Raw genomic sequence first — 13,018 nt, 5'->3', positions numbered from 1 at the left:
GACACATAGACATTTAACAACATCTGTAGAATATGCAAAAAAAGACAATCAACTATCCACAAAGAGAAAAAGACTCCAGCACCTCTCCACCAGTAATCAGCACTCAGATCAGCATAAATTAGCTCCAGACAAACAATCCAGTAAGCAATACCCCAATCAAGGAACTGCCACACAGCCATTAGTAAACAGCCCAGCCAAAGAATCCCTAAGACAGGCAATACACCAGAATATAAACTGAGAGCAAACAGCACTCCTTACTAGCACTGATGATGTTACCTAGTTTAGGGTAATAAAATGTCTGCAAGAAAACAAGCAAGCTCCGAGAGCACTAAGGACCCCCATTCTATTCTTAGCCCAAAATCTTTAAAAAAAATTATTCTGGAATATTGAGGATTTTCAATTTTTGCTTTTAAGTTACATTCTGATTTTTGAGAGTCTAGAGTTTAGTTCTTTATAGTCTATACCTCTTCTCCCTGAATAAATGTAAATGGCACATTTGGTATGGTGGTAAGTCATTAACGTTTCCTATCTCACAACAATATCACTTACTTAACATTTTAATCAAGCTTTATAGTTCACAATCTAATTTTTAAAAAGTAAGAAGAGAACATGATATAACCTACTTGCCTTCATAACACAAATGTATCGAGGTGTAGCCTCATTTTTATTTTTGTAAGAGGAAGAGGGGTAAAACCATCTCACTCACTTAGCAGCCACAAATACCTCACCACATACTTAGCTAAACCCCAAACATATACTAGTTCCCTCATCCTTTTTCTGAAAAGCATATTGCATTCAGCCATGGCTGCTCACAATGTTAAGAGAAAAGCCATAATAGGGACTTCTGAAGGTTGTATTTTAGTGAACGTAAAGGATGCCACACATCCTGGAGAAGCTGTATAAATAAATAGGTAACCCCTATCTACAGTTAATAAGAAAAGAGAAAAATCAGCTTTCTAATTTAAGATTCTGTTGAGATGTTTAGCTGTACCAATATATTCAACATGAAAGGCTTAGCTCATATATCTTTTATAATTCTTTGTTAAATGAACCTTCAGCTATCCAAATGTTTAATCTATTTATAATGTTTATCATAACTCATCACTTTATAGTACTTGCTTGATGAATTCAACAGCAAATAATTTTCCACTACATAAGTATGTACTTCAAAAAGAAAGCAACATTTTTACTGTTATAAACAGTACCTATAATGAGTAAAATGGGTTATATAGAATTCAGCAATTCTATTTATGAGCTGTGGCGCAGTGGTGAGAATGCAGTATTGCAAGCTAATTCTGCTGACTGCAAGCAGTTTGATTCTCACTGGCTCAAGATTGAATTAGCCTTCCATCCTTCTGAGGTTGGTAAAATGAGGACCCAGATTGTTGGCAGAAATATACTGATTCTGTAAACTGCTTAAGAGGGCTGTAAAGCACTATGAAGTGATATATAAATCTAAGTGCTATTGCTATTGCTACTCCATTTCCCTCATAGCCTATATACATAGCTTTTAGAAACAGTAAATGTAAGAAATTGTGTGGAGATATTATAAACAATGTTATAAACAATGCTAAACAATCTCAGTCATGTGGGTCAAGCTCAGACATGGCTGCTGAGAGTAGTACAAGTTAGCTGCATTTGGCTATATAATATACAGTAGTAAACACCGTAAAGAATTACAGCTTTAAATGTTGAGAAAGGCATTGTTGATTTACCATTTTATACATTATTTACTGTATCTGGACATACATTCTGTTTTTTTTATGCTGTGAGCTAGTGCAGAAACAGCTGGAGTCCTAATCAAGTGAGTGAGTGAGTGAGTGAGTGAGTAAATGAATGAATGAATGAATCAATAAATGAATCAATGAATGAATCAATGAATAGGATGACCAGATAAAATGGATAGGGATATGAATTAATCAAGAAACAGACAATATGAAGAAGCAGTAATCAAGAAGCATTGTAGTATTGTGACTCAGTTAAAACCACTATACTTTAAATAGTTGCTACAACTAATGGATAAGTATTAGCAAAAACTCAAAAGCCAAATCACCTAGTATATTATTGATCTAATTTCTAAGTCACACTGAATCTATTAGCTGAATTCCCTGACAAAGGGTTTATGATGAGGTTTCTACCATAAATCACAGGGCAATTTATAATGACTGTATTTAAGTTTATTATTAAATACTCATTTAATGAAATATTTATTCAAGTAGTTTTCATTCAAAATAAACTGAATATCTAAAGTATCTACAACATTGTTTCTCCTTGGTAGAAAATACAATTTGAGTAGTATATAATGACTGGATTTAAAATACTTAAGAAAATAAGTATTCAAAGCAATTGGATTCAATTGATCATATTTATGCAGTGCAGGTAGTTCTGTATTTATGGCCAAAGTAGGACCAGAATTTCCATATTAAGCAAGAAAGTTATTAAGTGAGCCCAATTTTAAGTCCTTTTTTGCTACGATTCTTAAGCTAATCACTGTAATTATTAAGTTAATCATCAGTCAAGCAAACACAGCTTCCCCCATTGACTTTGCTTGTAGAAAGCCATCCTAGAAGGTCGACATGATGATCACAAGACTCTGGGATCCTGCAATTATTATAAATACAAGCCAGTTGCAAAGTGTCCAAATTCTGATCATGTGACTCTGCAACAGTCAGATGCTGAAACAATCATAAGTGTGAGGACCGATTGTAAGTCACTTTTTCCAGTTCTGCTGTAACTTCCTTTTTAATTTTGTAATATTTTATTAGATTACAGAATAAAATACAAAAATACAAAGCAAATAATAGGAGACAATGGGGAGGGAAAAGGGAAAGAAAAGTGACGGGGAGAAGGGAAAAAGAAAAGAAAAGGTATTGACTTCCAACTTCCTCCTTTGCAGTAGAATGAAACCTCAACTTTTTACTTTTCCACAGTAATATAAACTAGCCGTTTCTATAACAACAAATCAATCTAATCAATAAAACCCAAAATCAAAGTTTTACTTTTTTTCTACTTTAAGTACAAAATTCAGAAGCGGTCTCCATGTAGAAACAAAACTACTTATATTCTTTTCTTTAATCAAAACAGTCAATTTAGCCATTGCTGCCAACTCCATCAACTTCATTCGTCCATAGTGGGAATCGAAATATCCTTCCATTTTTGTGCATACAATAGTCCTGCTGCTGTCAACATATATAAGATCAAAGTTCCAATTTGTTTTCCAAAACTTTTTCCATTAAACCAAGAAGAAAAGTTTTGGTTTCATCTTTATCTTTACTTTAAGAATTTTCTGTATTAGAATATGAATCCTACTCCAATATTTCTTTGTTTTACCGCATGTCCACCCTAATTGATAAAAGGCCCCTTCTTCACACTTACGGTACATTTCCAACATTCATTTGAAACACCTTTATACATTCTAGATAACTTATCTGGTGTTAAATACTAGGGGTATATCATCTTATAAAAATGTTCTTTTAAATTGTAATTTAATGTGAATTTTAAGCTTTTCATCCACATATTCTCCTATTGTTCCAGTATCACATTATATCCAAAGTTCCTTGCCCACTAAATCATACAATGTTTTACGTGTTCACTTTCCAAATTCAGTTTCAATAATATTTTAGCGGTAATATAAGATAAGATAATCTTTATTGTCATTATTTTACTGTGGGCACATTGGCACACATTAAAAATGAAATTTAGTTGCTTGCTCTCAAAAGTGTACACATACATAACACAGATTTAAACATGCTATATACGATATATGTATAAACCTTCACCGTTACATATAAATAACATATAAATATTAATCACTGATCATCTTGAATACATTAAATAAAGAAGTTTTAGAGTTCATCACTACCATACAATACGTTTTCCAATTTATTTTTTAACAAAGTTAAACCCATAACTCTTTTTATCTAGTTTAAATCTTTTTTTTCAGTTGTTGATGTGTAAATCAGTGACAAACATAGCCGTCTAACAAAGCGATTGTTAAAATCAACATTATGTCATGGTTCCAATAGATGAAACCCTTCATAAGAACTTTGAGGCATTGTTTTCCTTAAAGAAAATAATAATAATAATAATAATAATAATAATAATAATAATAATAATAATAATAATATAAATAATATAAATAAAAAATAAAAAAGTTGGAAGGGACCTTAGAGATCATTTAGTCCAACCCCCTGCTCAGGCAGAAAACCCTATACCATTTCAGACAAATGGCTGTCCAGTCTCTTCTTAAAAACATCCAGTGTTGGAGCATTCACCGCTTATGGAGGCAGTTTTGTTCCACTGGTTAGTTGTTCTAACTGTCAGGAAGTTTCTCCTTAGTTCTAGGTTGCTTCTCACCTTGACTAGTTTCCATCCGTTACTTCTTGTCCTGCCTTCAGGTGCTTTGGAGAATAGCTTGACTCCCTCTTCTTTGTGGCAGCCCCTGAGATATTGGAACACTGCTATCATGTCACCCCTCGCCCTTCTCTTCATTAAACTACACATACCCAATTCAGGAAACAAAGTATCAGCTCTACATACAGTAGTTGAACTGAAAAACTAAATTCTCTTTCCCGTGATACAAAGTAACAAAGTGCAATTCCCACCCTCAATAAATTGTCATAAATCACATTCCCCAATTAGCTTAAAGTGCGGGCTTTCCCCTTAACTCCACAGCCCGCCAAACTGTTATCAGCTTGTCCTTGGTTCCCACCACAGCGATATGTTATGGCTAGTTAAGCTTATATTCCAATCCCCCCTCCCTTGCTGCACCTGATTTCTAAAGCAAGAAAAGCATTGTAAAAGAATAGAGAAAATGGCTGCATTTTCATCAGTTATCAAAGCGGGACCATCCAATGTTAGCAGCATTGACACATTAACTTTATCATACCATAAATAACCATGATAATTAATTCATGACGCTCTAAACCAAGTAGCCTCTTATTCTGGAGGTTCACTCACTCTTTTAGCCAGGCCAGACAGCATGCATCAAAGTACAATTTCAACTCTGGTAAACCCAAACCTCATCTTTCCTTAGCATATTGCAATAGCTTATATCTAATTCTTGATTTTTTTCCCCTTGCCATATGAACTTGCAAATATCCCTTTGCCATTGTTTAAATGGAGCATCAGTTGTGAGAACTGGTAATGTCTGGAACAGAAAAAGCATCTTTGCTAAAACATTCACCTTAATTACAGAGATTCTACCCAATAGTGATAAATGCAGTTTGTCTCATCTTTGTAAGTCCTTTTTAATATCATTCCAAAGAGGCACATAGTTATTTTGAAACAATTTCATATTTGTATTTGTCAACATAACCCCCAAATATTTCAGCTTTTTCTCTACCTTAAAGCCCAACTTTTTAGTCAATATATCATTATTCTGAGATGACATATCCTTAGTCAGCATTGTTGTTTTCTGTTTACCATATTTATTATAAAACCTGCTAAAGCCCCAAACTCATTTAATTTCCTCATCAAATATTTTTATATTATGTTTGGATCTTGCAGAAATTTAACCAGATCATCAGCAAATGCCCTCAGTTTATAAGCTTCTTTCTTGGTTTTTAAACCTATTATTTTCTCATCTTGCCTAATATTCAGAGATCATGGCCACCGGAAGCTTCCATTCTGGGGGGTGGGGGGCAGTGCTTGTTTTGTTTGCTTGCCTATGGGGGAAAGGGTGGAATCAGAGTTGGCTGGGCATAGGAACCAATGCCATTCATGGCACATGTATGCTGCTTGCTCATGTGCACCAGCCTGAGTTGGAAGGCAGGAACGAAGCCTTCAACTGAATGGGGAGGCATTGTGGGATGAGTCCCCTTGCACCTGCATCCAAGCTGCTGATGGTGGCAGTGGCAGCAGCCACTTGAGCAGCCACAATCTTCCCTCCCCAGCCAGCCACCCAGCCCACCTGACCTACTCCTTGCCTGACCAGCCGGTAGCACAAATCCTGACCGTTCGTCTCCTTGTTGTCCTCCCAACTCAAGCAGTGGCAGCGGCTTGAATTTCTCTGCTCTGTCTAAAAGGAAGAAACTGGAGGCGCAGAGCAGGATTGCTCTCAAGAAGACACGGGTGTGGTGCTCGCTTGCGTGCACCGGCCTTATTGAGAGCAATCCTGCTCTGTGCCTCTGGTTTCTTCCATTTGGATGGAGCAGAGAAACTCAAGCTACTGCTGCTGAAACACTTTTTAACTGAATGGAGACCTAACAGAGATTGGAAGCTCTGTGTGATTTCCAATGGGGCACTTCAGAAACAGATAGGAATGCTTCGTTTCAGAAGCACCCCATTAGCAGTCACACGGAGCTTCCAATATCTGTCAAGTCTCCATTCGGGTAAAAAGTGTTTCAGTGTCTATGGGGCAATTCAAAACATAGCGATTTATAACACCTCATAACAGCTTTACTAGCATCCCACGCAGTTCTTAAACTTGTCCCGCTACCTAAATTATTATCAAGGTACTCAATTTCTTTTTACTGTCAGGACCCACCCCAATCCACATCTTAGGAAATAAGGACTCTTGGAGCCGAGTTGTCCAAAAGGAAAAAGTTTACTAGGATAGGATTGGTTGTGGAGATATGAGACAGGATCTGGTCTTGAGTCACATTCAATTCTATATAAGCATTCCCGGTTCAACCCCCCTCCCCTCAAACTCCATTTGGTTAGGATCCCATCAATTCTGGTTGTCAGGTCCTTCCGTGGGAAGAAAGGAGCTTCGTGCATTCCTTTGTTGATTGCCTTCTTCCTACAGCCCCAAACAGACAGATCACGTTCCCCCCTTAGTTCCCTCAGATCAAAGGTTCTTTGAAAGCAGCTACAGATAGACTGAATAAACAATCTTCCCCCTCCTTCCACAAGTATGGCACAATATTTTAATCATACATTTATGAATGTGATATCAATGGATTCTGACATTTATAATCTTTTAGGATCATTTCCTTTTGCAGGATAAATTCATTTAGTCTCCTCTAAATATTCTTAGCCTTCCTCTAAGTATCAAAAGCAGAGAAAGATTTAGGTAGAGTACCAACTTTTAAAATTATATTTGCAAGATTTTTAGAAATCCATATCATATCAATCCTTGAAAAAGATTTATGTCTTTCTGGGAAAAAAGTATACTCTCTAGCACTGCCATTTTTATGTCTCCATGAGTCTATTAGTACTAAATTGTCCATCATCTTGGAAAAGGTCTTTGGTAATTTATCCTGGGAGGGTTTAAGCCCCTTAATAGATGTTCTGTCCAGAGCTGTTATAGTCACTCCATTCTAATCCCCAACATAAGTCAATTTGCGTACTAAAAAGGTAGTAATTGATCCATAAGATAATCAAAGAATTTAATTTTATCATCATTTGCCCTGTACACACCAACCACTATTGATTTTGTTCCACTGAGTTCAATTTCCACTACTATGAATCTACCATATTCATTCAGTTTCAAAAGGTTGGCATTGAAGAAGAAGACCCAGCTAAGATATCTGCACAGGAACGTACTACTTTGCCTAAAGATGGAGATTAAGTTTATTACATGGAATATTAATGGGGCAAATGCCCCACCTAAGCATAAAAAACTATTTCATTACCTGTGAAAACTGAATGTTGACATAATTTGCATTCAAGAAACATATTACGATACAAGCTAAGAAATACCTAACAAATAAACGATTAGGGGAGGAATTTACATCTGGTGGTTTAAAAGAAATCAATGGAGTTGTTTTATATATTAAAACCTCAACTTAAACCTAAGTTACTTTTAGCAGTTCTGCTGTAACTTTCGACAGTCGCGAAACAAATAGTTGTAGGAGGACAACAAATACCGCATTTTAGTAATATGATTGCAATGGTAATTTGGTTCAATGTAATGCAGAGTGCTCTACTGAAACAGCAAAATGTAAATGAGACTTCATAAAACAAAATAATAACTATGTTAAATTAGCTTGAAAATAGGAATATGCATAATATTTGATAAACTATCTAAAATACAGCATATTTTTACACCACATTAAAAATACCTTTTTCTATTGTTTTTAGCATGATACTAGGCCTTGCTTTATATTAACTTAGTGAATACGTATCCTTTTAATACAGAAATTTTCAGGATTTTTGAAAGAAATAGCTGGAGGTCCTGAATCATGCAAAATACACCAGCACTGAGTCCCTGATTATTAAGCCTAGATGCGGTGAAGTGATATATGATCAGAATGGATGACTGTATGCTACGCCGATTGCTCTGTGGTATGATGGAGACTGGGCAGAGACCTCAAGATGTTCCACGCATGTTCCACAAAGACACTGTGAAGGAAACTCTACACCACTGTGACATTCAACCAAAGGAATTAAAAGCTGCAACTGCTGAAGGAACCTGCTGTTGAGCCCTGTGCTATAAAACCTCGATTGGCTTTCAAGATAGGCAGCACCAATAAGTGATAGAAAACCTGAGCAGCATCACATAATAATAGTGTCCCCATTGTGCTAGGCAATACGCTTCCAGACTGAAACTGCACAGCCATCTTCAGGTCCACAGATGAAACAGCATTTGAGCCCAAAGAACATCTAGTCTTAAGTTGTTTGAAGTTTATGCAAGCTACGCTGTATATGACGTACTGTCTTTTTAAATTAAATTTACACACATTCAGAAATTGATACTTACTTGCATATATCATCTTCTGGGTCCTCAAGCCCAAACCTTTCATCAAAAGTAAGTTGTATCAACATATTCTCTTCAGCTGCAACTAATCGCCACACAAGTACTGTGTTGCGGGGATAGGTGTAAGGAAACTTAGGGCTGTGAATACTTCCATTAGCAGACACAGTAATAATCTTCTCATGATGTGGCTCTTGCACTCCTGTAAAGTAAATATACACACACAAAAGAATAATCAATCAATTGCACAATCAACTTATATTGAACAATATAATTCAATTCTAAAGATCTTTGATATTTCTAATCTAGTATTGTAGTTTATTTCTTTGAATGGTAACTTGCCATGCCATACCACAAATTTTCTCAAGAGGAATTCTCTCAAAAGAGTTGTTGGAATTATCTCAATACAGTGTTCATGTATTTTGTACATGAGCAGTATTCAGTAAGATAAATAGATAGATAGGTAGGCAGATAGACAGACAGACAGACAGACATTCTTCAACCAGTAGATGGCAGTGTACTTGAATCTATGGGAGAGGTCCCCCAACCCCCAATTCGTGGACTGGCACCAGTCTGTGGTATGCCAGAAACCGGGCTGCGCAAATAAGTGAACCCCCTCCATGGGATACAGGCAGCAGTCCATGAAAAAACCTGTACAGAACTGGTCTCTGATACACAAAAGTTTTGTGGCTGCTGATCTATGGTGTACTCTATGTCTTCTCTCTGAATGAAGTTTTCTGCTTCCTTGTCGCAGTTAAGCAGAAAAGCACGTGGACTGTAATTGTCTATGCTGTAGGGCTATATACAGAATTTCTAACAATAGTATATGTGTGTGGGGGGGTAAGGGAATAATAAACCACAAATATACATGGGAATAAAATAAAGGTAAAAGTTTGTCCTGTCTAGTTGTGTGACTCTAGGGAGTGGTGCTCATCTCTGTTTCTTATCTGAGGCATTGTCCAAAGATATTTTCGTGGTCATGTGGCTAGAAGCATGAGTATATGCTGAGGCACATAGAAATCTGTTACCTTCCTAGCGAAGTGGTATCTACTTTATCTACTCACAATGGCATGCTTCAAACTGCTAGGTGGGCAAGAGCTGGGACAGGTAACAGGAACCCACCCGATTTTGTGACACTCAGGTTTTCTATCACTTTTTGGTGTTGCCTATCTTGAAAGCCAATTGAGGTTTTATAGCTTGTGAGCTGGTTTCAGAAAGTTCTATTACCGGGCTAGATAACACCTTCAGTGGAATTTAGGGGATGTCAGTGTCAATGTTCTTCTGCTTATAAGGGATTTGTGTAGTCAGTAGGTCTTGTGATGGTAAGGTCATGTCAGATAAGGGTCACGTTAGGTCAGGGTCTTGTGATGGATCTTTGATGGGTCAGGTGTGGGTTGTGTCAAGTGAGGGTCTTGTGATTGGGAGGTCACATCAGCAGAGGGTCATTGGGAGGTGAAGTGTTGGTTGGAGGGGGTTGCGTGATTGCTTGAGGGTCGGTGCTGTCTCTGGGTAGCTGTGCAGTTGATATGGATTCTGTGGAGTTTGTAAACTGGTTGTAGGTCAATGTGTCTGTTGATGGAATTGCCTGTGGAATGCCAGGCTTCAATAAACTTGCGAGCATGGTAGGTGGTAGCATGGCTAAAAATTCCTGTATTGTTCCAATCAAATTGGTGCTGTTTGGTGTCAGTGTGGATAGAGGGATTTGGGATTGTGGCGATTGACTGGCAGCTGATGTTTGTGGATATGGGTTTTCAGTTAATGTGATGTTTGTGCTACGTAGAATTGATTGCAATTGTTATAGTTGATTTTGCAAATTACATTGTTTCTTTCATCCTTCTGTAACTTGTCCTTGGTTCTGGATAATTCCTGGGGAGTGTGGCTGTGGGTTTGTGGACTATTGCTATTCCTAGAGGTTGGAGAATTGTGGTTTTTGTTTCTGACACCCCTTTTGTATATGGTAGGGTTAGTTTTTGCCTATTCGTTGGCTGTGTGATACATTGTGGTTTGAGTGCTGTGTGTCGGAATACAATTTTTTTCGGATAGCCATTGTGGAGAAAGTCATCAAGCAGTCATTTGCCTTCTGCTTTTCTTAGTGCTGTGCTGCTGCAATGTGTCCTGGCCCTTCTGAAGAGGGTCTGGACACAGCTTCTTTTGTGTGCAGTGGGGTGGTTGCTTGCAAAGCTGAGGATTTGGTCTGTGCAAGTGGGTTTGTGATAGACGCAGGTTTCCAGTTTTCTGTTGTCTAGTCTCCTTATGTCATGTCAAGGAATGGGAGTCTTTTGCCTTTTCCTCTTCACATGTGAATTTGATACCAGGGCACATGTTATTTAGTAAGTGGTGTGTTTCTTCTTTGTGAGCATTTGATGATGATGAAGGTATCATCCATGTAGCATATCCAAAATTTTGGTTGGCTAGTGAGTAGAGGTATGGATTCAAGTTGTTGCATGACTGCTTCTGCTATTAGGCCTAATACGGGTAATACCACTGGGGTACCTTGTACTTGCTTATAGATTTTCCCATTGAACTTGAAGCATGTGTTGAGGCATAGATCCAGAAGTTTCATGATGACGTCTGTGGATGTGGAGTGTCCTGTGGTGGCATCATCTTTGTGGGTATGGTGTTTAGTGAGGAGATGGTGTATGGTTCGTTTAACCAGGTCGATGTCAATTGAGGTGAAGAGTTCAGTGACATTGAAGGAGACCATGATTACTTCCTTCTTGAACTTGGTGTGCTTGAAGAGTTTGAGAAACTGTTCTGGGAGTTTATTGAGTGGGTTGAGTCATTGACCAGGTGTCTGAGTTTCCTCTGCAGGGTTTTTGTTAGTTTGTACATTGGAGTTCTGGGTAGAGACAAATGGAATAAGGGGATCCCATTCTTGTGTATTTTGGAGAGTGCACAGAACCTGGGTGTGAGGGAGTCTTTTGGTTGCCTGTGCTTTCTCTCTAGTGGTTTTAGCTGTTTTTCTTTTTTTCACTTTCCTTAGGGTTTCTTTTATTTTGTTCTCTAGTGTTATGAATTGTTTGATAGGTGTTGGTGTCGTTTAATTGGTTTTTGGCTTTGCTGATGTAGTCATTTTGTCCACTACTACAGTCAGTCTGCTTTTGTCTGCCAGTATGATGATGATTCTTTCATCTTGTTTCAGTTTCTTTAGTGTTCTCTTCTCCTTTAGGCTGAGTATTTTGTTGTGTCTGTTGCATTGGATGTTGAGGATGATTCTTTGCCTGATGTCTTCTTGTGTTTCTTGGTCCAGGTGGTTCATTTTTAGAATGGATTCGAGATTGGCTTAGGAATTTAATGGGATCGGTGTCTTTGTGGTTGAAATTGTGGTCGTGAGTCACAAGACCCATCACAAGACCCTCACTATGATCCACACCTGATGAATCACAAGACCCTTGCTTGACACAAACTATTACAAGACCTATCACAAGACCCATCACAAGATCCTGACATGACATGACCCTCATCTGAAGTGACTTCACTATCACAAGAACTACTAATCTCAGAAAGCCCTTATAAGCAGTAGGACACTGACATCCCCTAAATTCCACTGAAGATACTACCTAGCCTGGTAATGAAACATTCGGAAACCAACCCACAAGCTTGGAGAATGAACCTCCACCCTCATCCTACATCCAAGCTACAGATATTAGCCTCTATCACAAACAGGTAAACTTTTCTTCTATGTAAGTTGAAGGGGTTGAAGTTGTATATTGGGGCTTTTGCTACTGACAAAGAGTTGCCAATGAGCTATGCCAATAAGCATGGCAGTCTAGAAAGGCAGATGAATCAGAATGTTCTTTATATCATGGGTCCCCAACCCCCAGTTCATGGACTGGCACTGGTCCACGGCATGCCAGAAACTGGTCCATGCAAACAAGTGAAACACCATCTGCGGGATGTAGGCAATACGTGAAACCATGGCCCCCTCTGGTCCGCACAAAAACTTCTCTCCACGGAACCGGTCCCTGGTGCCCAAAAGGTTGGGCGCCACTGCTTTATCTTTGGTAAAACCTTATATCTTTGGTAAAAGCTTTTAAAACTGTCTTTCCTTTCTTTATCCTTCTAACTCATTTTGTTTTTTTAAAAAAAATATTGCAGTGAAATCCTGGCATCTATTTGTTTGATACTTGGCAATATTTATGTCCTCTAATAGGTCTATTATTGACCCTATTTTAATTTGATTTATTAATGGAACAGCTGGAGGCATTTTGATGATTCTGTTATGGCCCATGAATAAATAATTTATTAAACTGAATTTATAATATCTTTAAATTTACACTTCTCTTAAAATAGAACACAGCTACATTTGAACCTTAAATTTAATCGATCTTGGTCGATTCACACACACCTTCTATATATGTATGTATAATTTCTCTATTT

General features: G+C 37.7%; 1 protein-coding gene across 1 annotated transcript in view; it reads right to left on the bottom strand.

The window, feature by feature from the left end:
- The window catches only part of PDGFC (platelet derived growth factor C), a 127,206-nt gene that overhangs the window by 37,574 nt on the left and 76,614 nt on the right, over positions 1-13,018 (bottom strand). The window contains exon 2 of the mRNA XM_083366935.1: positions 8,645-8,840. Within this exon, the coding sequence (XP_083223061.1) occupies positions 8,645-8,840 (196 nt within the window). The remainder of the gene's footprint in view (positions 1-8,644; positions 8,841-13,018) is intronic.

This window comes from Vipera ursinii (genome assembly GCF_947247035.1).
Source record: "Vipera ursinii genome assembly, chromosome: 7".
In the NCBI taxonomy this organism is placed as follows: Eukaryota; Metazoa; Chordata; class Lepidosauria; order Squamata; family Viperidae; genus Vipera; species Vipera ursinii.
The sequence above is the reverse complement of the archived record's forward strand: the minus strand, read 5'-3'. Positions and strand labels throughout refer to the sequence as shown.